This window comes from Euprymna scolopes, chromosome 21 (genome assembly GCF_053919585.1).
Source record: "Euprymna scolopes isolate OS-2025 chromosome 21, ASM5391958v1, whole genome shotgun sequence".
Classification (NCBI taxonomy): Eukaryota; Metazoa; Mollusca; class Cephalopoda; order Sepiida; family Sepiolidae; genus Euprymna; species Euprymna scolopes.
Genome location: NC_136502.1, coordinates 93684541 through 93712007, shown reverse-complemented (window position 1 = coordinate 93712007; position 27467 = coordinate 93684541). Strand labels below are relative to the sequence as shown.

Sequence of the window (27467 nt, the reverse complement as noted above, 5' to 3'; positions counted from 1 at the left end):
TATCAATACACACACACGTATATACCGGTTGTGATAGGAGCAACTGGGTTAATAAAAAAGAATCTTCATAAATACTTAGAAGCAATCCCTGGAAGACCAAGCTGTAACGAAATACAAATAGCAGCCATAAAGGGAATATCATCTATTCTTAAAAGAGCCCTCGGATATAAATTTAAATCATAACAGAATCAAGTGTTAGCTCCAGGAGGGAGCCCCTTGATCTCTTAATACTTACTGAAGTAAAATAAGTGAAAAGCCGTGTATAGATAGATGTGTGATTATAAGAACAATTATATTCTGTAAATTAAAGTTTACAATGATTTATCTTTCGACAAAGAATACAAAGAAATTAAAGACTTTTCGTTATTCCATGGAGTTTCAATGAATGGCTGGTCCCCTAAGAGGAAACATAGTCAGCAGAATAAAATGTATAGGTAGTCTATAAATTTTGCTCGTTAGTACGTAATTTGAATACTAAAATTTTAGAGAAATCATGTATGTATGAAACCTGATAAAATGCCAAACGGATACGTTACAAGGATATTCCAAAAGTGGTCCAGACTCTATAAATAATCCAGAGAAAAAAAATTGATGGTCAAAGGAATATATATATATATATATATATATATATATATATATATATATATATATATATATATATATATATAGCCAACAGAACAGTTTCAAAATAGAATTATACAGCTACTTTGTATAATAATTTTATGAACAGTACTTAATAAAAGAAATATTCTCCACAGTTCATTTCTTGTTTAAATTGTCGGTAAATTCTTACGACGTCACCCACCGTATTATAAACGCCCCAACCTTCCCATATTAAGAACGGCTTTCGGAATAAACACTCCCCCCAACCTCCCGATGTTAAGAACGACTTTCGAGGTTCGAGGGTGTTTATTTCGAAACCCGTTCTTAACATGGAGAGAGGTTGGGGTGTTTATAATACGCTGGGGCACGTCGTAAAAATTTACCAAATTTTTAATATATACGTAATAGTTTGGATCATATTAACGTCATAAGTAATAATACTAGGAGTAATGTTAGTTATTATTATTGGCTCACATGAAGCTTTCACCCAAGTCAACAAACGATCTGATTGGAAACCTGTGGTGTTCTCTGGAGGCTGAGTGACAACAAGTCTCCCCAGACGTCCAGTTCTCTCCACCTCCTTCGATAGCATTTGCAAATCAATTTGAATCATCGCAACAGCCCCTTACCATTGATTTCTCGCCGGCAGTGGCCATTGGTTTATACTGGAATTTGAGTGGCACTAAGCCTCCCCAAAGTCCCAGTTCTCTTTACACTTGTCCAACCGAGGTCTGGCTGGCGCTCTCTCCTCGGTCTTTCCGTCCTTCTTGACCCTTCTCAGCTCTTTGGTGTCACTTTTTTATTGGGAAGAGCGGTAGTGAAACTATGGAGCAATGCATGATGGGGTTGTAGAACTTGTAGATATGCAGCTTCGGTGTTCTTCATTCCCTGTAACGTTTATTCGTTATATTGTCTTCTTGTATTATTCTCCACATTCAAGGGTTTTCCTTAATATTTCAGTCGTTTTCATTATCGTTAGTCGTTGTACTTTTGCAGTTATTCCTCTGATTCCAATTTCTGACATTCTTTTTTCGAGGTTTTTCGGAATTGTTTCTAGTGCTCCTACTATTATCGGTACTATTCTGATTTTCTTCATCATCCAAATCCCTTTTAACTCTCTGGCTAGCTCTGTGTATTTGCTTAGTTTCTCCTTTTCTTTCATACTCGCCCTGTGGTCAACTGGGACAGCAAAGTCTACGATTTGACAGGATTTTTCTTTCTTGTTAATTATTACGACATCTGGTCTTCTTTCTTGGATGGGTTTGTCCGTCTGTATGTCCATGTCCCATAGTATTTTGTGGTTCTCGTTTTCGAGTGCTGTTGCGGGTTTATGCTTGTACCATTTGTCTGTACTCTCAAAATGCAGTCGTTTGCACAATTCCCAGTGCACCGCTCTCCCCACTTGGTCATGCCTGTTTTTGTATTCCTTTTGGGCCAGTTTGCTGCATTCACTTACTATATGGTTTATCGTTTCGTCTCTTTGTCCACAGAGTCTGCATTTGCTGTTTTCTTGTGTTTTATCGATTCTTGCTTTGATATGATTGGTTCTTATCGAGTTATCTTGTGCTGCAGTTATTAGAGATTCAGTTTCTCGGTTTATAAATCCTTTTCGTATCCATGTCCAGGTGTTTTCGTTATTCTCATCTTTTGTCATTCTTATGAATCTTATGTAGAGTTGTTTCTCTTCCCACTTCTCGTTTCTCGTTTTTCATTTGTCTCTCTGTTTTCTGTTTTGTTGTTTTTTTTTTCTGTCTCACTGCCATAATTACCCTTACTGTGTTTTGCATTATGTATTTTTCTAGTACTTTTTTCGTGTCCTTCACACAGTCTTCTATAGAGATCGGTCCTCTCCCGCCGTCTTTCCTTTTCACGTAGAGCCTGTCAATATCGTCCTTTGGATGTTATGCATTATGCATAGAAATGAGTTTCCTGGTTTTCTGATCGAGTTGTCTCAGTTCTTCTTTTGTCCATCCTATAAACGGTCCAGAGTATCTTACTAGTGATACTGCCCATGTATTTATACCTTTTATTAGGTTTCTACTATATAATTTGGTTTCCAGGAGTTTTCTTGTTCTCCTGACGTATTCCTTTCCAATTTTCTCTTTCATTTCTGTTGCTCTGATGGTGTCCACTTCCAGAAATCCCAAGTATTTATAGTTGTCTTGTTCCCCTAGTGCCCTCATTTCTGTTTGGTTGGGTAGTTCCATGCCTTCTGTCGTTTCCAGTTTTCCCTTTCTTATAACTAGTTGTGCGCACTTTTCTATTCCAAATTCCATTTGGATATCTTAGCTGAAGATCCTGGTAGTGTTAATTAGTGTCTCTAGCTCCTTTTCGGTCGTTGCAAAAAGTTTCAGTTCGTCCATGTACATCAGCTGGTTCATTTTTTCCTCTATTAGAGAACTTGGCACTTTCTCAGGATACTGTTCAAGGGCATCATGGCTATGATGAACAGTAGTGGTGATAGTGAGTCTCCTTGGAAGATGCCTCTTCGTGTGTTAATTTCTGTTATGATTTGTCCATCAACTCTGAAAATGTTGGATGGGAAAAGAGGAAGGGAATTTTTCCTGTGGTAATATTTAATTCCAGAGACGAGGACAAATTTCTACGTCTATATCGGTAAAAAGAACACGTTTCTGTTATAAATTCGAACTAACATTTAACTAGATAATTCGCCAGTCGCCCGTCTGGTTATTTTGCATTCATAATGAAAATCCTCTAGGATTTTCATTAAATTTGCATTGACAAATAGAATTATGCGTTTATATCGAAACAAAGACTATTTTCTGATATAAATTCGAAGTAACATTTAACTTCTTTTTTTTAACAAAAAAAGGACGTAAACTAACATTTCGTTGGTTTCTTTAAAAGAGTTTTCTGTCACGAGCGTGCTAAGCGTCCCTATATGGGCTCCTGTCTTGAGTTAAATGCCAGGTCGTTGGTCAGTAGAGGGTGAGGGAAAGGAGGGTGTGGGTGGGGTGACAGTCCTTTCTAGTACACACATGTCAACATTCTGCCCGGTTTGCCAAAAAAGAATAAAAATGAATTCCTCTTTTTTTCCTCAAGTAATAAATATCGCCAGTTGCCCGTCTGGTTATTTTTGCATTCATTCTAAGAGGATTTTCATTAAATTTGCATTGACAAACAGAATTATGCGTTTATATTATTATTATTATTATTATTATTATTATTATTATTATTATTATTATTAGCAATAATAATAATAATAATAATAATAATAATAATAATGATAATGATAATAATAATAATGATGATAATAATAATAATGGTAATAATAATAATAATAATAATGATAATAATAATGATAATAATAATAATAATAATAATGATAATAATAATAATAATAATAATAATAATAATGGTAATAATAATAATAATAATGATAATGATAATAATAATGATAATAATAATGATAATAATAATAATAATAATAATAATAATAATAATAATAATAATAATAATAATAATAATAATAATAATAATTAAAAAAAAAACATAATAAAAACTGAAACCGTTTCAAAATGATTATTTCAAACCCCGAGAGAAAATTCCGGTAACATTGTTTTTTATGGAATCGCTCCAGACAAGATAAAAAGCCTCTTACTGTAATGAGCTAACAGGAAATAAAAATGATTATAGCAAAACCAGCAGATGCCTATTGATCATAGTCGGGAAAAACAGAAAGAAGGTTAAAAGTAGGGGGAAACAGTCAACAGGAAGAGAGATCCATAAGTCTGCAATTCTTTGGAAAGAAGCTACTAAAACAGGAAGCTCTATTACAATGAGGTATCAAAACAGCAAATTAATGGAAACCACCAGAACAACATACAAACATGTAAACATATAAAATACAACACATGTGTAAATGTATGAAAGAAAGACAGCTATGTATTCGTCAATCCAGCGCGGCCGTAGCTGAGATTGAACTCACTTACACGATTTTGTAGTGTAATTCAAATCTGGTCGGTAGCTAAATACTTGACGGTTCGCCTGTACTATCAGGGGTACTTTTTTTTATCGTGACGCCATCACTAGACGAGGTGCCCACTACGGTTTAAGAGAGTCGCATCTACCATCAAGAAAAGGATTGACCACGCCAGTTTCTCAGCCTGGTATTTTACCTCGCGGTACATACAGCGCCTCACCTCCCCAAATGGTCACCCATCTGGTACTGGCCAGGCTCAACGTTACTTACCTTCGGTGATCTGGCGAGAACTATGTATAAATAAATTTAAAAAATATTTAGTTCTCTCCCACTGCAAGAACTTAGACACCAGGGTCGAAAAATGGGATTGATCAGTCAGCGCTCCCGAGGAGGGGTACTCTTGCCTTGTAAAATGTGCCTGGGCAGCCCCGACGATATTCTCTGGAAAGGGCACCTCAGGCGATTAGCACTAAACTAACCTCTTCTCAAAGAGAGAAGGCAAAGCCTGGGAGGGTGGACCTCATAGAACTGCACAGAACTTTACTCCCACTGCAAAATCAATAGGGGCCGGATCATTACTGGAATGAACTAATCTTTGTTGACTTTGGGGGCCCGGGATCAAAATCCCGGGCTGACGTAAATGTGTAAAATTCAAAACGACTACGTAAAAACATTAAATTAACGTGTTGATGTATAAAACACACTAACATATGAAAATCAATTGTGGAAATCAACCATTTGGATCAAAAAATTATTTTTCAGATTTTTCCGTGACATAATAATGGACAAAGGTTGGTCTTGGGTGACTATGTTGGCAGCTTTTGGAACTCATTTTTCTTGCGGAGGTTTACAGTACACAGCTGGATTCATACGCATCGCTCTTCTGCAAAACGCCGACGAAATTGAGAAACGTTATATTACTTGGATTACTTCGATGTATGCCGGTATGATCAATTTATCAGGTAAGTTACAAGTTGTGCCTCCACTGTAGATGTAGCACTGTTTATTGTGTAAGCGTTGTGTAACGTTAAATTCTAACATTTTAAAAGCCTATTCGTTAACATCACAATTTAAAGTCGAACAAAAAACACCAAGTGCATAGTAATTATAAAGAACGCGCACATAAAATATACGTACACGTAGACGAAAATACTACTGCTTTTACTATTACTACTACTAATAATAATAATAATATTGCTACTACTACTAATAATAATAAAAATAAGAAGAAGAAGAAGAAAACAAAAAGAAAAGGAAGAAGAGAAGAACAAAAAAGAAAGAGAAGAAGAAGAAGAAGAAGAAGAAGAAGAAGAAGAAGAAAAAGAAAAAGAAGAAAAAGAAGATCCCAGGTTATACAGGGTGGCCCTCTTAAAAGAAAAATGTAGCAGAGAGGATGAGCATTCTTTTATTGTTCAAATTACATGTTATAAAAGATGGTGGAAGTGCTCCCCGTTGACATCTATGCATGTAGATCTTCTCTGGTGATTCTCCTGATAGCGTTGGTAATGTTCTCCTTTATTTGGTTTAGATTGTGAGGATTATTTGCATAAAACTTTTTGTTTTAAAGTCCCTCAAGATAAAAATCACATGATGGCAAGTCCGGGGAACGTGGTGGCCATAACCCTTCGCTTATTGTTCTCTCTTCCGTAAACATGTCATGAACTCGTGTCAGTGATCTGTGAGACGTGTGGCATGTAGCGCGATGTTATTGGAAAAAAATGCATTTTGTCTTGTGGTGACAGTTTGTCAATAAGAGAAATATTGGAGAGATCAGGATACTTTTCAGCGGGCTTCACTCAAACATAAGTTTTTGGGCGAAAATTTGGCTGCCAAGATGTCAAAGTTGAAAGAGTTGACTTTTACAGACTCTAGCAAACTCCTCCACGATGTGTAAGTTTAGTCGTAATCCCCCCCTCCGAATGTTCTAAAGAAATTGAAAAAAATCTAAACTGTCTCAGATTTTTGGCCGCTAGTGTATACACCCCCCACACATATATTTACATATATATATATATATATATATATATATATATATATATATATATATATATATATATATATACTAGCAGTTCATCCCGGCTTTGCTCGAGCCCTATGTACTGTTCATATATTTATATGCATATGTATATATTAAAAAGTGTGCATATGTATGGTAATGTATTTCTATATAATAGGCTTCCTTACCTACCATAGAGAAAAGTTGGTAAGGACTGCAGAGGTCAGTTTTTTTTTTAACTTTGACCCCAATTTTGACCCCTTAAGATTTATTGTTTTGGGCTCAAATTGAGTTAAAATGTTTGATCCATGTCCAATTAATCTACATCTAAAATTTTAAGTGTTTAGACCCAAAATTGCTGGATGAGTTTGGTAAAATCTGCATAGGTCAACTCTTTCAACCTTGACCTTTTCGCAACGAAACATTGGCACAAAACTGATTAAAAACTTGCTGCGTGTCTGAATACCCTTTATGTATAATTTCAAATATTCAGACCTCAAATTGGCTTAATAGTTTGCTAGAGACCGCAAATGTAAACTCTTTTTAACTTTGACCCCTTGGTAGCCAAATTTTCGACCAAAAAACGATTAAAAAGCTTGACCTGTGTCCGAATACATTTTGTGTAAAATTTCAAATATTTAGACCAAAAATTAGCTGGGTAATTTGGTACAGACCTTAGAGGTCATTTTTTTTACTTTGACCCCAATTATGACCCCTTAGCATTTATTGTCTTGGACTCAATTTAGATTATAAAGTTAGACCCATGTCCAAAGGATCTATATGTAAACTTTTTGAGTGTTTAGACCCAAAATTAGCGGAGGAGTTTGGTAGAGATTTGAAAAGTAAAATCGTTTAACTTTGATCTCTTTACAGTCAAATCTCTGGCCGAAAACTGATCAAAAAGATGTTCTCATATCTCAATACACATTATCTCAAATTTCGAGTCTGTAAACCGTAAATTGACAAAGTTATTGTGTAGGGAAATGTACACATACAGACACACACACAAACATTTTCACACACACATATACAAATGTGTGTGTGTGTATGTTTGTCTGTATGTGTCAAAACATCGCTAATTCATTACCCACACATCAGTATTGCGTAATGGCGAGAAACCTTGACTGTCATTTGGGCGGTCGAGTTTCGATCCTGGCTTGAGGCAGTTGCCTGTCTAGCCGCACTGATGAGCTGTGAAAAAGCGAAAGAGTACTGTATGTGGATGGCTATATATCTTTGGTTTTTCAATGCAAAATGCTTATTTATTGCAGGACCCATTGCTAGCTTCATTGTGTATAAATATGGTTGCCGAACGACGGTTCTTATTGGTGCATCGATGGAAGTTATTGGCTTTATCATTTGTTTCTTTACTCGAAACATATGGATCTATTTAATTTCATACAGCCTTTTGGCAGGTAAGTTTCTTTTATTACATTACCTGTATAACGGCACGGTTTAGATCAGTTGGCGATTTTTTTGGTTGTCTAATAACTTGACTCGTACACCACGTGTGAGCGATCACATCGCTATCATTGATCGCAATTCCAATGGTCAATGGTTGCTACCAATCAGAGTACTGGAAATCTGAATAGACTTGTTGTCACTCAGACTCTATGAAACACCACAGGTTGTTCGCAAAGAGAAACTTTTGATAATGGCCTGTGTAAAACCTCCTAGTAAATAATAATAATAAGAAGAATTAGAAAAAAGAAGAAGAAGAAGAAGAAGAAGAAAAAGAAAAAGAACAAGAAGACATTGAAAATACCCGCCCCGAAGAAAAATTTTAAATATTTTTCTAACTAGTCGAATGACTGATTTCGTATTCTATTGAGATAATAAATTTCGGAAAAATAAATTTTTGAAAAAATACGAAATCAGTGATTCGGAAGAACTGTGTTTTATTAAATTATTTTTCCGGTGAACCTGAATAAATCTAAATTAGATGGTTAAAAATCTTCGCCTTCTTTTGAATATGATATGAAAAATTAAAATATTGATCAAGATACAAATATTCAAATCGATGAAATTAATTGAAAATAAAATTGTTTTCTAAGAACATAAACCAATATTTGTCATGAATTACTAAGTAAGCACTTTTAAGTATTTATTTTTTTTAAGAAAACTATTAAGGTCAATGAAATAGGGAATAATCTAGCACTACACATACATTATTAATTGATATAGAACTATAAATAAAAGCCAATTTTGCTCACTGGAAAAGTAATGAACTTTATAATGTGTTTATATTTATTGATATGACTTATTACCGAGAGATATATTGTATTTTCAGGCGTTGGTTCGGGATTAACCCTTACAGCTATTATAGTGCTGGTTAGCTTCAATTTCGACCGCTATCTCTCCTTTGCGTTTGGAATGGCTGTTTCTGGGCAAGGTGTCGGCCTTATCGTCATGCCTATTATCTGTAATTTTATATACGAGAAATATGGCCTACAACCCACTTTTCTCATTATTGCGGGCATTACTCTACAAAAATGGGTGCTTGGCGCCTTGATGCGACCCTCTTCGTTCGAATTAGAAGAGCTTTCCAAATCGAGAAATTCCAAACAATTCAATTACGAAATGAATGCAACAAAGATAAAAGGATTTAACAAAAAATCGTTCAATAACGAAAATGGAAACAATAATGGTGAAAAAGTGAGTATTTTTCAGTTTCTTCTTTATTATAGAATTCAAACAAAATTAAGAGTCATTTTCAGAATAACAAAATCCAAAAACAAATTGGTCCATCGCATGTATGTAAAAAGTATTTTTTGTCTTGTATTAGTCAGTTATAAGTAGGGCTATGACAACAGCATATTCTTTTCATTGTTTTGATTCTCGGGTATATAGCTGACACAGTTTGACACACTTAATCAACCGAGAACCACATCACTCTATATAAAAGCATATAAGATATCAACGGATACACACCCGAGAGTCAAAACAATGAAAAGAATATGCTGTTGTCCTAGCCCTAGTTATCAGTTATCTTCCTGTATTTAGTCATCTTGGTTATAAATGATCTCACTTTATCATAAGAATTATTCAGTGACGTCACACTAGAAATAATAAAATGTAAAACTTTTTTTTGCCTTGTATTAGTCAGTTATAAGTAAGGTTTTTTTTTTTTTTTTTTTTTTTTTACAAAGGCATCACCACATTATCAAGGCCCAGAGGCCACTCAAGGATAAGGGTTAAAGAGTGTACAGTAGAAATTGGTCAATATAGTAATCATTAGTAATAATTTGGTCGTTTACTGTCTTAGATGTGGTACCATAAATGGTAGTGTCGTCAGCATAAATGTCTACAAATGATGTAAGGATATGATTTGGAAGATCATTAATGTAGATCAGGAAAAGAGTTGGGCCCAGGATGGATCCCTGAGGGACACCGGCATTAATACTGTGAGCTTCTGATTTTTGCCCCTCAACTACTACTCTTATGAACCTATCAGAAAGAAATGATTTAATAATTGAGAAGACTTTTCCAGCTATACCATAGCTAGCGATCTTATGAAGTAAACCTTTATGCCATACCCTATCAAAGGCTTTAGATATGTCAAGAGCAATTGCCCTAGAAATATTGCCACCGTCGAGAGATTTGCTAATCCTATGCGATATAACTGTAAGCACATCTGCTGTAGATCTAGCAGAACGGAAACCATATTGAGTGTCACTAAGAAGGTTATTTTTGTTGAGATGTTTGATTACTTCTGTATTTAACACAGATTCTAGCAACTTACTCATGACGCACAGGAGACTTATTGGCCTGTACTGAGAGGGGGATGAGCGATCACCTGAATTCTTAAATACAGGGCATACTGATGAGATTTTCCAGGGAGATGGGAAACTATTCTCCTTAAGACAACGTTTAAACAGTTTTGTAAGTATGGGCGCTAGTTCAGGTTGAAGTTTTTTGAGTACTATAATTGGAATACCATCAGGGCCAGTTGCTTTACTCGAATCAAGGTTTTTGATTAGCTTCGCAACATCACGTACAGATATACGTATATCACATAGCGTGTTTTCTGATACAGGAGGAAATATTGGGGGTTGGCGGTCTTGGTCGCAAAGGGTAGAATTAGCTGCAAAGTTCTTGACAAAGAGTTTGGCTTTGTCTGATGCTGACGAGATTACCTCAGGTCCATTGATAATAGTTGGGATGGAGCACACGCTTCTGTTCAGGATTCTGTTTGCTATTTGCCAAAACTGGTGGGAACCAAGCCGCTGCTCAGCTACTTTGGACTTAACAGATTGAGCATACAACTCTCTTGCGTTCCTTATTACTTTCTTACAATGGTTGCTGGCAGTCCTGAAAACGGCTTTAGTTTCCATACATCTATTACGTTTGAAGCAGTGGAAAAAGTGATTTCTGTGCGCAATGGCAGCAGCACATTCTGGAGAGAACCATGGCTGGTTGTTAGTTTTTTGCTGAAACTTTTTAGAGGGTATGAAATGGTCAATACCTACAATTAACCATTCAGTTAGGTCTAATACTATAGAGGACACATCCTTTTTAAACATGGAATGCAGAGGTAGATCAGATATAAATGTACGGAAGCTATCCCAGTCAGCCTTAGTGTATCGATATACTGTACGATGAAGAGGTACGTCTGGGGACTTATTACATTTCATTTTTATCTTAATTGATACAACAGAGTGGTCGGAAGATCCAAGAGGCGACAGAACAGAAACTGAACATAGTTCAGGGCAAGTTGTGAGAAAAAGGTCTAGTAGGCTCGCATACTGGCCGTCATTATCGGGCACACGGGTAGGTTCCTGAACAATCTGAGTGAGGTCATAGGCAATGGAGAAATCATGACAGAACCTCCCCTCATCATCGGTCTTGTTTGAGTGGGTCAACCATTCGACGTTGTGAACATTGAAGTCTCCACATACGTGAATGTTAGCTGAAGGATAAGTAGAAAGGACTTGGTCAATTTTCTCAGATATGCTTTGAAAGATAGTAACTGCGCTGTTGTGGGGGCGATAGAGAGTAAATATAAATGCAGTAGTGTGAGCTAAAGCAACCCGGAAGCACATATAGGGTAAGTTAGGATCTTCCCTGGAGATGTCCCTCCCACATGGAAAGCTATCTTTAATATAGGCACATATTCCATGCCCATGGCGATCTTGGGGGTCAGATTTAGAAGTTAAGTTAGAGTATCCTGTAATTGCAAACTCATCTAGAGAAATAGCCTGTCCAATGCCAGTTTCACTTAAAAATAAAAGGTCTGGTTTAGTCTCCTGTAATTGGGTTTCAACCTCTGGAAGGTTAGAACGAAGACCCCTGATGCTGGAGAAGGAGACATGGTAGTAGGGGTCTACGTTGGAAGTTGGAGAACCGGGTTTAATCGTGTATTTTTTCTTGAAACTTGTCATGATGAAATTTTGGAATTTGTGGACTAGGTCGACAGATTTACTTAGAGCAGGACAGAGAGGGGAAACTAAGAGAGAAAAAGAAACGAAGAATTTTTTTTTTTTGCACATGATAAGGTAAAGCCGTAACAATTACCCACTAGTATGGCATCGAGAGGCCCCACCAGAAGCTACTGCATGGTCCAGATTCCATTCACCAAATGGCAATACAGCAGCCCCAGTACTTTGCACCTGCTGATAGGACAGCCTCCTTAGTGGTTAATCCAAGGTTCGGGTCCCTGACTATCAGGCAGATAACGTCAGCCCAGACAAAACGTTTACCTCCAGCACCCTTACTAGTGACATGGCTACAAGGATAGATATAGAAACAGAAAATTTCCACCAACTCTGCCAACTGTTCGCGCAAAAATACTGCCAACCTAGAAAACAGCTTTTTCTTCTCCCTTTGTCAGAAAAATCACTCATTTAAAAAATGAGGACTGAGGGACAAATAAGAAGAAGCGAGAGTAACAGGAGCTGCCGATAATGCATCCACAATGCGTTTTCTACTCTCCATTTAAAAATAAAAAAAAATAAAAACTATTAAGTATTGTACTTAATAAAAGTCCAACAGACGTGTTTAAGGGAAAGTATGGTGATAGATTCCCCTCTCACGAACTAAAAAATGAGTACATTTAGGTAATCTATTTTTGCAATCAACTCAGTAGGTAAATAAACATTTATGGACGAGAAAAAAAAAGCTAGCATTTAATACAACAGAAATACATAAATTAAATACTGAAATAAAATGTAGTTATTAATATTTGAATCTAAAAATAAAAAGTGCGAATTAGTAGAGAAAATCACTTATCACAACAACGCTTCCGTCTCCAAATTGCAAACTAGTTAAGAATTTAACTTTTAATAGCGTTCAGAAGATTTTTTTTAAAAATTAACCGTTAAGAGAAAGCGTGGTTTTATTCTGAACTTTAACTAATCACGTTTTAAGCAACTTATGATATAAAAGAAAATCAGATGGGGGGGGGTTCTTCCGAAGTTAGTTGGTGACGTTATAAGTAATTGCGAGATAAGATGGGAGCCAGAAATAAGGGGTGGGGGACTGAAAATAATATAATGGATTGATTATACAATATTTAAGATCAACTTGGTAGATAAACATTTATGGACGAGAAAAAAAAAGCTAGCATTTAATACAACAGAAATACATAAATTAAATACTGAAATAAAATGTAGTTATTAATATTTGAATCTAAAAATAAAAAGTGCGAATTAGTAGAGAAAATCACTTATCACAACAACGCTTCCGTCTCCAAATTGCAAACTAGTGAAGAATTTAACTTTTAATAGTTATGACTATAGAATATTCTTTTCGTTATTTTAAATCTCGAGTATATATCAGTTAATATCTTATATGTTTTTTGATAGAGTGATGTGATTCTCGATTAATTAACTGTGTGTAACTGTGTCGGATATATACTCGAGAGTCAAAACAATGATAAGAATATTCTCTGGTCACAGACCTAGTTATAAGTTATTTCCCTGTATTCAGTCACCTTGGTTATAAATGATCTGACTTTATCATAAGAATTCTTTAGTGACGTCACACAAGAAATAATAAAGAGTATTCGTCTTTTAAACCACGACATCTTAGCGTTTTCCGTGTAAAAATCCGCATGTGAACGCCGAGTAAAAATAATGATCCCTTATAAATTCTAATTTCTTTCAACCTATGAATTTAAGCATACTCAGAAGATACATAATGTTAATGAAATACACAGTCGGAAGGGATTTACATTGTATTCCTCGTCAACAATAATACTGTAATTTTTCATTTTTTGATCCCGGACAACGCTGACGAGCACAAATAGTCCCCGACAATTGTTGATTTCGTGTCCCCTTCATTTCTCAATATTATAAAGCAAATAATGTTGGCAAATTCAATAACCCAAAGAGATTTAACGTATATCACTTAATATTAGGTTGGTGCAAAAATAATGCCGTTTTTTACGTTAAAATTAACCTCAGAAAACGACATTATTTTTGCATCAACCTAATAATAAATACTACTATTACATTGTTTTTATCTTAGACAGCGCCAAGCAGAACAAATGTTTTCAACTAATTCCAAATTTCTTGTCCCAACCCCCTATTTTACAATAATATATAGATAAATTATGTTAATAAAGACAATAGTTCGAAGAGATATAATATATACCACTTACTAACAGTAATATCATAATCTTACAATTTTGATCCCGGACAATGCCGAGGAAAACAAATGGTGCCAATCATTTTTTACATTCTTGTTCCCAACCCTTAATTCCACAATGTCCCCTACGGCGATGGAATTACTGTCTTTTAGAGTATTGCTGCGAAAATTGACCATATCCTGTCTGCTCATCGCTCTGTCAACATTCATGTCTCTAGAGATTATAATGTTCACGACGTTGAATTTCTGGTCCACTCAAACAAGAAAGACGACGAAGAGAGGTTGTATCATGATTTCTCTATTAACTACTAGCCTGGATGCCCGGCGTTGCCCAGGTGTTTGGAGGTGTGTGTTGAGTAAAAAAACAAGTGGTAGTAGACAGGCAGGCTCGAACCCGTACTGCGAAGGAGGAAAAGAACGTGGAAAAAAACGTGACCTGTTTGCTATTGCGCCCATCGCCAAACCGGAAGTGACATAGATTTAAAGTAAGGCTAGACGATTGAAAAGAGGGGGACGACGTTCGAAAATATCGGCGAAAAAAGCGACCCCTCCTTGTAGAAAAGTACCCAGTTGAGGGTGAAAGAATTAATGTTTTTGGACAATTTTTCGATATTTGTCGTCCGAAGGGTCAAGCTTCAAAATGATACCAATCTCGTGAAAATCAGTAGTCTCTTTCGAAAATTTTAGGTAGACATACATACATACATGATGATGATTGCTACATCTTTCCAAATGATCGCCGTCACATGTCTTCTCAAACCAACAGTAGATTTGCAAACTTTTCTGCATATTAAACATGTCGGTTGGTTCGGACTAAAAGGTGCGAAGTTGACCTGAACAGGAGTTTTGTGCGACTTAATGTGGTTGACATAGCAAGCTTTTGATAAAAGCACTTGTTCACAAGTGTCGCATTTCCAGCTCTGTGTGTCATGGTTAAGACCATCAATTAAACCTTTGTGAAGCTCTCGCTTCAGATTGCTGTGGGCCTGCTTTTTTTCTCTAGAGTATCACAACTTTTACTTACAAGCTTTCGCCACTTCGACCTTTGTTCTTCCCATGTGTCGATTTGTAAGACTTTCAAATTATTTTTTATAAAGTCCTTGAACCTCTTCCTAGGTTTTTGTTGAGGGCGCATACATACATACATAATACATACATACATACATACATACATACATACATACATACATTCATATATTTAAACAGACAGGTGAGATTTATATTATAGAAGATGGTCTAACTCAGATTATTAATGAACCCACTCGCGTTCCTGGTGCCAATGGACAATTTGCGAGTATTTTAGATATTTTTCTGAACTTGCCCTGAACTGCCTCATCCTCTATTCTGTCTCAGCCCAGGAACATTCGATCACTTGGTTATCTCAATTAAAATTAAAGCAAAATGAAACAAAGCCTCAGATGTTCCTCTCCGTCACACAGTGTATCGCTACACGATGGCTGACTAGGACAGCTTCCAAACATTCATATTAGAAATACTCCTACGCTCCATGCTCAAAAAGGAATTGTCCTCTATAGCATCTGACTTACCGGATTTGCTACCTGTCAGTATAGATAGTTACATACCCTCCAAATATTTCAACAGATACTAAATAGCCAATCGTGGTACTTCCCTGAATGTGCAGCTGTCATTGCACACAAAAATGACTATTTCAATTGGTTTTAACGAAATAGACGTTCAGAAACTAACACTACTACAAAAATTTTCATAGAAAACGCAAGAATCTTTTATTCAGACTGTTAAAAGTAGCTGAACAGAAGGATTGGTTCTCACAAGTTTTAACGCATAATAAACTCTGAACAGATACCTATCCCCCATTCCAACCATCGTCAATGGACCTGAAGTGATTACGTCAGCATACGATAATGCCAGACTCTTTGCTAAGAACTTTCCATCCAACTCAACCCTGTGTGATCAGTGCCACCTACCCCAGGACTGAAAATACTGGGAGCAACATCTATATATTGCTTCCAACAAAGCAACTGACAACATTCCAATCATACTGCTAAAAATGCAACCAGAACAAACTCCTATACTTATAAAGTTGTTTAAACGTTACCCTAAGGAGAGATGCTTCCCAACGCCTTGGAAAAACTCGACATTCTGCCCAGTACTTAGAAATACGCCGTCCTTCTGCATCTCAGTACAGATACAATCAGTCATCCCTGCGTCATGATTAAGTTGCTCGAGTTCATGATAAACAGAGAAGTTTTTAACCTTCTTACCTTAGCAAAAGCAACCTATTTAGTGACAGGCAATATGCTTTTCATTTTACAAGATCAACTGCAACAGTCTGTCTATTGACGGTGGCCTCGTTTCTGGAGCAATAACCCTTGATATATATCGAAGACATTAGATAGGGTGTGACATAAATGTCTACTTCACAAGATTTCCAGTTCCGGAATGATTGGAAATATCTTCTTAATTCTTCTCTATGATAGGTTTATTAATATAGTCGTTCAGGGACAGAAAACTTAAGCTCACAGTATTAACGCTGGCTTACTTCAAGTATCTATCCTGGGCCTAAATTTCTTCCTGATATTCATCAACGATCTCCCAAATCATATTCTACGATAATTTGTCGATATTTATGCAGACGATACTACAATCTATGGTAACACTTCAGAGTCTAGGCAAAGACCGACTCTCTTTCCTCCGACTTTCAGCGCACAGTAAAATAAAAATGACTTGTTACTTTTAATGTATCAAAAATCAAGTTTCTATACTTGCACTACTAACGCTTTAACTCCCACTCGGCCCAACTTAAATCAACAGCCCTCGTCTCGAGGACCCCCTATGCTTCGAAAAATTTCAGGGACAGACTTTCCCTCCTGGCCTGAAATGGAGCACTTAAATCATATCTGTTGCTGACACCCTTGGAAAAATGGTTGAATCATTCTATCACTCCAGAAAGTATCTCACTCTCGATGCAATTCTCTATCTCTTCGCGAAAACACAATATATTCGTCTTCAAGTCCAACGTAAACAAGTTCTTGAAGAGGCATCACTTTAAGTAATCCAATTTACCAAATTTCCACGGCTAACGATTACTACGATATTGTCCAATTGACTATCATGCACTCATTAACCCTTGTCCTCGAGTGGCCCCCGAGCCTTTATAAGTGGTGACTACTTTGGAAGAAAAAAAAACTTAAAAATATTTGTTAATTACATATTTTAAATAAATATAACGTTTTAAAATATTCTTTCAAAAATATGAAGTTTCTCTTGTTGACGTAAAATTTAGATTTCCTTTCGAAAATCTTCATTTTATTTGTTCACTTGTCCGTATGAATGGTATTTAGCGTTTCTTCTTGTTTCTCTCTATTTTTCTGTATGCTTTCGACATCATGCGAATTACTCCAAGTAAGCAAACAAAGGTGATCGATTTCCCCTTATATGTCTTCTAAATTGATTTTTCCACCCACGATGCTCTTTTTACCTCTTCTAGATTAAGGCGAGTCAATCGAAAAGAGGCGATGATTTTCAAAAGTAGAAAATGCCTAGTTGAGGGTAAAGAAATTAATGTGTTTAGCCAAATTTTCGATATTTGTCGTCCAAAGCGTCGAGCTTCAAAACGATACCGACCTCGTGAAAATCTGTCGCCTCTGTCGAAATTTTTATAAAGACATACATACATACAAACATACATACGTACATTTAAACAGACAAGTGAGAATTATACGGATTAAAAGAAATGCATATTTACCAAGTGTCAAGATATGCATAACTATATATAAATACAGGCATACACACATACAAAAATATACATTCGTAACATACACATGCAGAGGAAGTCTCGAAATAAAGAAGAAACGTTGATGAACACATAACTTGTTGTTCCTTTCTATTTCTCTCTCTCTCTCTCTCTCTCTCTCTCTCTCTCTCTCTCTATTCCTCTGTACATATATGTGTATGTATGTATGTATGTATGTATCTCTCTCTCTCTCTCTCTCTCTCTCTCTCTCTCTCTCTCTCTCTCTATTCCTCTGTACATATATGTGTATGTATGTATCTCTCTCTCTCTCTCTCTCTCTCTCTATTCCCCTGTACATATATGTGTATGTATGTATGTATGTATGTATGTATGTATGTATCTATCTCTATCTCTCTCTCTATATATATATATATATATATATATATATAGAGAGAGAGAGAGAGAGAGAGATATGGATATATATATATATATATATATATATATAGATAGATAGATAGATAGATAGATAGATAGATAGATAGATAGATACTGTCAATTTAGTAGATGCTGTAATCGGATTCTTCATAAAATAAGACGCGTTTTATTTATTCAGTAGCAAATTAAAGACAATTTTTAAAATATTTCTTTTTACCATACAATAAAAGTCAGCTACATCTTCAAATAAAGAAAAAAACAAATGTCACTTTTTAAAAAGCATTTCGTTGACAAGGACACATGTTTTGATTTGTGAACAATTCATTTGAGAATAGGCAAAATATGATTTAATTTCTTAACAACGCCATATGTATATATATATATATATATATATATATATATATATTTCGAGGTAATATGTATGTATATATATATATATATATCGAGGTTATATGTATGTATATATATATATATATATATATATATATATATATATATATATCGAGGTAATAACTCTTTATCAAATGGTGTCTTTCGTGTGATTATAAACTCACTTTTGTGATACACTGTATATTATCGAACACAGTTACAGACATTAAATCAGAGCAGCAAATCCTGGTAACATCAACCTGAAAGAACAGTTGGAAATGACTTGTATACCATACATTACGACCATGTAATCTCTACAGCCACCGACCTTGAAAATGCTGCTGTGAAATCTGACATAGTTATATGGAATAAGTCAGAGAGAGTTTCAAACTTTTGTTGAAGTGAGTGTCCCTAATGATGGCTGTCTGAAGAAAGCTGAAAGGGAGAAACAGACCAAATATCAAGGTCTCATGTATGATATGAAAAGAAACTGGAATCTTAGGGAGATATCAATCATACCAGTTATTATAGATGCTACACGGCTTATGAAGAAGAACCTGATGCCCTACCTAACTAATATTCCTGGTGAACCAAGTGCAAAAGAGATCCAGACAACTGCACTTAAGGGAACAGCAAGGATACTAAAAAGAGCTCTCGGCTGGTTTCAATAAAAAGCAGGGCAATTTTGGCAGTTGGTTTGGCTGCCCCATACCCAGCGTTACAGTCTTCAAAGGAAGAAAATTAAAAATCAGAAATTACTCTCTGATAATAACCGTGTTAATCACAGAGGTAAAGTTGTGACTCTTTTTCTTCTTCTGTTGTCTTGTAAATTTAGTTGATAAAATAGATGAATTAAACTAATTTCTCATGATAAGAAAACACGTGAGTTCCGCGTGACCAACGCACCGTTCCGACATTTGAAAAAAACTACCGTAAAAACAACAAACGGACTTCTATTGATTCTACGCTCCAACAAAAATATGGCAAAAAAAGGAAGAAAAACATACTGATGGTGAAGTGTATCTTTGAAATATATTTATAAATTTTAATATAAATTTAAAACAAAATAAATATCTGTTTATTTTGTAATAATGCTTTGTTTAGGCTTCAAACGTATCTAATGTGTGTTTATTTTATTCAAACTCAACCAGCGCTTCTATTAAGGAACACAAACCTTAACATATTAATTTTATTCAGAACCATTTTATTTTGTGCTCAAATTTGTTTTGAAAATCTGTATACTTTTATTTATTTGTTGTTATTGTTCGATTAAGTAAATACATGTTTCCTTGTTTCTGTTTTCAAGGTGTTTTGTTCCGGTATCCTTTCTGATATAGAGTTCATGAAACAAGAAAAAGATCACAAAGAAAAAAGCGAACAATTTTCGGCCATTTTCACAGCTGAATCCGACGTCAACTTGGAAACTAGCAGGAAGTCTGTTGAGGTCATTTCCAACCAAGGCAACATAACACACAATTTTGACGAGGTAGAAAACGCCATAAAGGAAAGGCACGATGTTGGGAATACGTCAAACATTAAAAGCCAGAAGAAAAATGATATTTTATTGTTAACTGTTGAGGTGATAAAGGAACACAACTATTCAAATATTAGCAAAGAAGATCTCCCTACAAAATATAAAACGGTCGACATGTCTGCCGAATTATTGCATGACGATAACATAAAAACCAACTCCTCAGTTAAAATGGCCGCCAGCCTCGATAAAGTTAAAAACAGAACTCGAACGAGTATTTCCTACAGCAGCACAGGAGATCATTATTTGAAGGTTGTTAAAAACCGGAAATTTATCTTCTTCCTCTTGGGAATCTTACTTTATAGTATTCCGGAAGAAACAATCTACATGCTGTATCCGGATTACGCTTTAACAAATGGGGCGAGCCAATCGGAAATGTCTAACCTTCTCTCCATCACTGGAATATCTTCGACTATTTCACGTCTCCTCATGGGTTTCACTGCCAATTCCAAAATTGTCGACATCTACATTCTCTTCGCGATGCCTTTTGTATTGCTGGGAGTGGCCACTTTGCTGTTGCCATATTATGTCCATGCCTTTATAGGCCGAGTGTTTTATGTCATCGTATTCGGACTGTACAATTGTGGGATGTACAGTATAATTAACGAAATTGTCACGAAAATAACCGGCAAAGACAATGTTCCGGCAGCTTTTGGTTTCATCCTCTTGCTAAAGGGTATTATTGGCATTTTTGCTCCACCATTGGCAGGTAATAACAATAAGAATTTACACTCTTTAAGGGTTCTCACATCGGTTATATTTAGAAATGACTCACTAATAAAAACCGGTGGTGCTCCCTGGAGTCTGGGTAACAATAAGTCTCCCGGGAGTTCCAGCATGCTCCACCTTGTTTCTGTAAGCTTTCTTTGCAATTGACTTTGCGTTATCGCAACAACCGCTTACCATTATTTTCTAGCTGGCGACTAACATTATATTCACTGGAATTTGGGTTGCATAAACTCTCCTCGTTGTCCCTATACTGCCCGCAATCTTCCAGTGAATGTCTGATTCATGGTCGCGCTTCTAGGTCTTTCCATCTTCCCTAACCCTTTACAGCTATTTTCTGTGGTATCAGTTGATTCTGATGTCTGTGTTTTTTGTGTGTGTTCTACCTGTGTCCATGTGGTGTTGTTTCCATTTTAAAAATTTTATTTCTATTGCAGTTTCCAGGTAGCTAGTTAGTGTTTTTGAATCGTGGGTTCGTTTTTGTATTCAAAGATTTTCCTTTATGTTCCTGTTGTTTTATCATTGCCATCTCAATTCCGGTTTGCATCGTATCGACTTTCTTCGTGTTCCTATGTAATGTGCATCCAGGAGACAAGCGCCCGCGTGTTTGTGTGTTGTGTGGGTGCGTAAGAGAGACGGACGAAAAGGAAAGACTTACCTCGGGATCGGCTCGGCATCGCCGACCGAAAATAAAGAAAGAAAGATCAAGATGGCGGCCGCTGTCTTTTGTAAAGGATGATATCTCGCAAAGTCACATGAATTCTCGCAATATGCAAATTTAGCCGGCCTGCAACGGCCATAAAAGCGGGTGATTGAAAGACGTTGGGAGAGCGATGATTGACTTGGTCGGGAATCGTGTTGCTGTTGCTTCTCGTGCCGTGTGGGTGTGAGCATATCTTACTGTTGTTAGGACCGTTCTGAGTAACCGATTATTGGGTCCGTTCTGAGTAACCGTTCGCGTCCGTCTAGGTACCTTGCTAGTTGGATTCCGTGCAGAACCGGTGTTTACTGATTATTGAATTGCTTTACGTTGCTGCAACATTATACATCTACAGAGAGCGCAGTAGATCTAAAGGATTTTCCTCATACATCTACAGAGGGCGCAGTAATTTTAAAGGAATTTCCTTACACATTTTCTACACCATATTGTCTTCAGTTCTTTAACTCCGTGTATTTTCTTCGTTTTTCTATCTCTTTCATTTTCATGTCATCTGCTCGAACGGTAAAATTTACAATTTAGCACGTTATTTCCTTCCTGCATTAATTATTATGTGTTTCGGCATTTTTTCCTGGATTAGTTTATCCGTTTGTGACTTCAGGCTCCAAGTGATTTTGTGATTTTGATTTTCCATTATTGTTTCCGGTTTGTATTTGCACCATTTATTTGCGTATTTAAAATACAGTCATTTAGATAGCTCCTAGTGTGCTGCTTTCCCCACAGTTATGTCTGTTTTTACATGATTTGGGGGCTAGTTCACTGCATTCAGTTATGTGGTTTATTGTTTCGTTTATTTGTTCACGGAGTCTACATTTCATATTTTCCTTTTTTATTATAGTTAATTCTAATCGCATTCTGTGCAGCTGTCAGTAGCATTTTTGTTTCTCTGTTGAAGTGTCTTTTTTAGACATGTCAATATATATTTATGATTCCCTTTTCTTGTCATTCTTATGAACCTTCTATACAGTTCTTCTTGTTTCCATTTTTTGTTCCCTGCATTCATTTTGACGTGCTTCTTGTTGCGGTGATCAGTCTTTCTTTTGAGTTATGTATTTTATTTATATCTTCTATACAGTCTTCTATACTTAACAACCCCCCATGTTCTCCTCGTTCCTTTTTATCTAGAGTCGGTCAGTATCATATTTCAAGTATAATGCGTTGTACATATCATTAGTTTCCTTGTTTTCTGGTTAAAATTCCTAAGTTCTTCTTTGTTCCAGTTTATGAATGTCCTGACTGAATATTTTGGTAGTGGTTATTAGCTTTCTTTTTCCAGTTCGTTTTTTTCTTTTGCATATAGTGTCATGTTGTCCATATACATGAAGTTGTTTACTATTTGTTCTGTGTCTCTAAACTTTTATTCGCCATCATATTTTAAAGTTTTCGAATCTCCTAAACGACTATAGGTTCTCCCTCTCATATTTACATGACGAGGTTTGAAGGTTTTACTTTATATTTTACTAGCCTGGGCGCCCGGCGTTGCCCGGGTGTGTGTAGATGTGTATAAGGGTGTTGGTTTAGCAAAAAAAAAAAGAAGCAAAATTGCGAGCGCAAAAAAATAAATAAATTAGAAGTCGTAGGCAAGCTCGAACCTGTAACGTGTTAGAGGAAAAGGAAGTGATAAAAAAAAGTAAACGATCTTACCGATGCGCCCACCGCGAATTTGACGTCATGAGCGGTCAAAATAACGTGCTTTATGCGACGTCGTTGACGCAAGGTTTGAATGACTTACAAAAATGTCCACGAAAAAGTGAGCCCTCCTTGTAAAAAACGGCCTGGTTGACGGTTACAGAATGAATGTTTTTGGCCAATTTTTCGATATTCGTCGTCCGAGACATCGGGCTTTACAACGATACAAATTTTGCCACGGTTCGACGCGTTTGTCGAAAGTTTTTGGTGGACATGCAAACGCACACACATATACACACATACACACATATTGTCTTTTATATCATGAACTACATTCTCTTCTAAAATGTTAACTTTGTTATAAGGATTAAAAGAAACTTCCGAGAAACAAATTCAACTCTGAATAGCATTTCATTATGTTGTGTAGCCCCTTTATTTTTATGTTTTTTTTGTCTGTTGTTATTCATCTCTGTTTTTTTGCAAGTCAACTGTGTTAGTGTCGTACATAGAATTAGAGAGGTTACTTCACTGGTCTTGATCTGAAATTAACAACCAACATTCACAGGATGATAACCAATCCATCAGGCGCAACCAAGGCTAGTGTCATTATGATTTAGCATTAGTCGAATTTTTGTATGTGTTTCAACACCAGACCCAGACTTAGTTTACCTGTGATCATGTTACAGGAATAGTTTTAATCTTTCATTAAAATGAGAGACCACACACTATCATATGTACATAAAAAGGGCAATTGCAAAATACAGTACAAGTTACAAACATACATATAAATAAATAAAGTATATATATATATATATATATATATATATATATATATATATATATATATATATATATATATATATATATATATATATACAAACAACGTCGAAGCCTTCAACGGTCATGAAAGCCAACAAGACTCGAGTTTCGCCCTCATTTGGGCTCATTAGTTAACACATCCGAACCCGGGATTAGAAACCTGAGCCTCTTGTATGCGGGGCAAGCACTCTCCCAACTGAGCAAACGCCCCGCACACAATAAATTCTATTAACTAACACAGATCAAGCAAACCTCGGCGAAATCCGACTGTGGAATGGACTTGCTTCGTCTCGACAAAGGATGCGGTCATCCAACCAGCTGTCATGATTCTTGTAGGCTACGACGTTTTTTGGCTGTAGAAATAATTATATATAGTCTCTCACATTCTGAATATATATATATATATATATATATATATATATATATATATATATGAGCAAACAGTTAATAAAATATGTTAAAAAACACTTTGAAATGAGTTAAAAACATATTTAATCTGAAAAGGAAACACTAGATAAATGGATAGTCCTTAATCCGCGGAGTTTCGAAGAAATACTCTCCTTCTCATCAGAGGGTAGGAATTAGCAAAATGCGGGATCGGATTTTGCATGCAGAAGTATTTGATGAAACAACAAGTAAGTCAAAGATCTTACTTGAAAACAAAATAAGTTAAGCAGAGGGAATATGGTAAAGAAAAAGGTGATTACACATGAATGGATAGTCTGGTGGAAGATAAAAAATCCAGTGACGGTAAAATCCAAATGTAAAACTTCAAGAAAGTTAAAAAAAAAATTCCATTTGTACAAGTAAAATCCAAGGAAATCCTGTAATTGGAAGAAGATGGTCCATAATAATCCAAGGGCAGAAATCCATATATATATATATATATATATATATATATATATATATATATATATATATATATATATATATATATATTAATTTTATTTATACAAACATCATTGGATGTACTTCTAGGAAACTAAACTCTACTGGCTATATATATATATATATATATATATATATATATATATATATATATATATATATATATATATATATATATATATATATATATAATGATTATTAGGGATTTGCCAAGAGAATATTCTTTTCATTATTTTGACTCTCGAGTTTATATCCGACACAGTGAAACACTGTTAATCAATCGAGAACCACATCACTCTTTCGTAAAACATATATATTAACTGATATATACCCTACAGTCAAAATAATGAAAAGAATATTCTATTGCCATAGCCGTAATAATTATATATTGAGTATCTACTTTATATATAATTATTTTATTATTTTTATCTATATATTTATTTAAAAATATCGAATCAGTCTGAAAATTAAAAAATGAGTGAAAAGTAAAAATAGCAACTTTTTCTTTTGTAAAAACTGTAATTTGATATTACCTATTTACATGCGATCATTAGTAGTACTAACAGGACCCGTACTCTTGCGTTGCCCGGGATGAAATGTAAAAAATGATTTATAAATTATATCAGTAAATTATTATTTCGAGTTGAGGATCATGGTATGGGGGATAGTTTTTCATGATGCTTATACGGAATAATATTCACTTAACCAGATATGATTTTGTGTGTACCGATTCAGTTGACCAACATACTGGAGCATGTCTTGAATTAATGGCCTTATTCCCTGAGTTTAAGCAGGATTTTAAATGATTGTATGCATTACTATTTATCTATCATATTTCTTTCATATGTATATATATATTGTCTACATATATGCATATATATTTGTTTATTTTGTTATTTTATAAAATTTTCATATATCTATTTTTTAAGATCAAGCTTGTTTTGTGTATACAGTTGTTTGCTATTTCACTTCTACAGTTCAATAGGTTTTATAATTTCAAATTCCTCCTTCAGACATAATCTACCAAAGTCGTCTTGCTTGTGTGTTTGTACATGGCTATGTTGCTCCGTACCGTAAATAAAAGTAACGTGTATCTACCGCACCGAAAATATTTAGCAAACAGTCATGAATTTACACGAACTTTAATTTCAATTAAACGGGGTTCCATTTTCAATAATATGAAATAAATACCAAAATGCAGAGCTATGAAAGAAGAAATCTAAATCTAGCCTAAAAATAATATAAAGGTGTTGCTTAAAACTCCAGATGTCTTTCTTGTCATATGAATTTCAAGAATATAAACCAGCATTTTATATATATACATAAATACGTATATGCATACATATTTTTTCAATATATCATTATGTGTTTTTATAATTGTATTTAATTAATTCTTCAGACGCCATTCAAACTTATGCTGAAAATCCAGATGCAAGTTTCATTTTTGCAGGTGAGTATTTTTCTTTGAATCTTCCTCAAGACAATTCTACGTATTCCTTATTTTTTGCATTCATTCGACTTCATAAACATTACGTGTGCTTCAAATTTTAACATCTATGTTTTTATTCACCTTTAGTAAGTCTTTTAAAATTAAAGCCAAAATGTTGCTGAAACCATAAAAAGTTTTGAAGTTTTCTTTTTCAGACACACACACGCGCACACACATACATATATATACATTTTACACACACACACACACACATATATATATATAATAACTATATATCTATATGGAATAAATATATATCTCTATAATTGCCAGTTGTTATCTATCTATCTATCTATCTATCTATCTATATATATATATATATATATATATCTATCACACATATATATAGAATAAATATATATAGAGAGAGAATAAATATATACTTGCTAGCTTCCTTCAGTCTTGACAGACTATGGATATCCACTTCGCGTGGAATTTTTAGGCAAGAGTTGTGCAATCTCCAACCACACATCTCCTGAGTCGGCGTTAAATAACAGTGGGAAAGCGGTTTACACATGCGCTGATGTTGAACTCTTTTAGAAAAGAACGATTATATGTGATTCCCCATCAGATTCTGCAGTCGTGAAGGTAGACAAAAATGAATATTTTGTTCTAAATTTCACATATAATGCGTCCGAGTTCAGAATCATTGTTATCCGATTTAGATTTTGAAAGTTTTAGCAAGAAAAACAAACACACACACACATGCATACCGGCCCTGTCGGTGGGGCATTAGAATACACCGACTGCCTCCCCCCCTGCAGAGGGTAAAAGTCCCTCAATGGGGGTCCTGGATATGACCTCAAACTATATCCAGTGGTGAGGCCCCAGCTTGCGGGCTTTGGGGAGTGTGGAGCCACCCTTTAATTACCATTGCTCCCAGGTCCACTCTGACCCAGAGTGGTAGTACCTGTTAGGGTTCCAACTATGGGTTAAATAGAAACCGACTTGAAAACAACAAATATATTCCATTAAAAATTTTTTCTTCAAAATCTTTGGATTCGGCATTAAATAACCCG

The 27467-nt window shown here is 35.3% G+C and overlaps 1 protein-coding gene across 1 annotated transcript in view; it reads left to right on the top strand.

The window, feature by feature from the left end:
• LOC145243017 (monocarboxylate transporter 9-like) overlaps nucleotides 1-27467 on the top strand; it is a 64236-nt gene that overhangs the window by 14036 nt on the left and 22733 nt on the right. Inside the window, exons 2-6 of the mRNA XM_080106133.1 lie at nucleotides 5309-5508; nucleotides 7814-7957; nucleotides 8833-9197; nucleotides 19955-20888; nucleotides 26359-26409. Of these exons, the coding sequence (XP_079962259.1) occupies nucleotides 5328-5508; nucleotides 7814-7957; nucleotides 8833-9197; nucleotides 19955-20888; nucleotides 26359-26409 (1675 nt within the window). The 5' untranslated portion in view covers nucleotides 5309-5327. The remainder of the gene's footprint in view (nucleotides 1-5308; nucleotides 5509-7813; nucleotides 7958-8832; nucleotides 9198-19954; nucleotides 20889-26358; nucleotides 26410-27467) is intronic.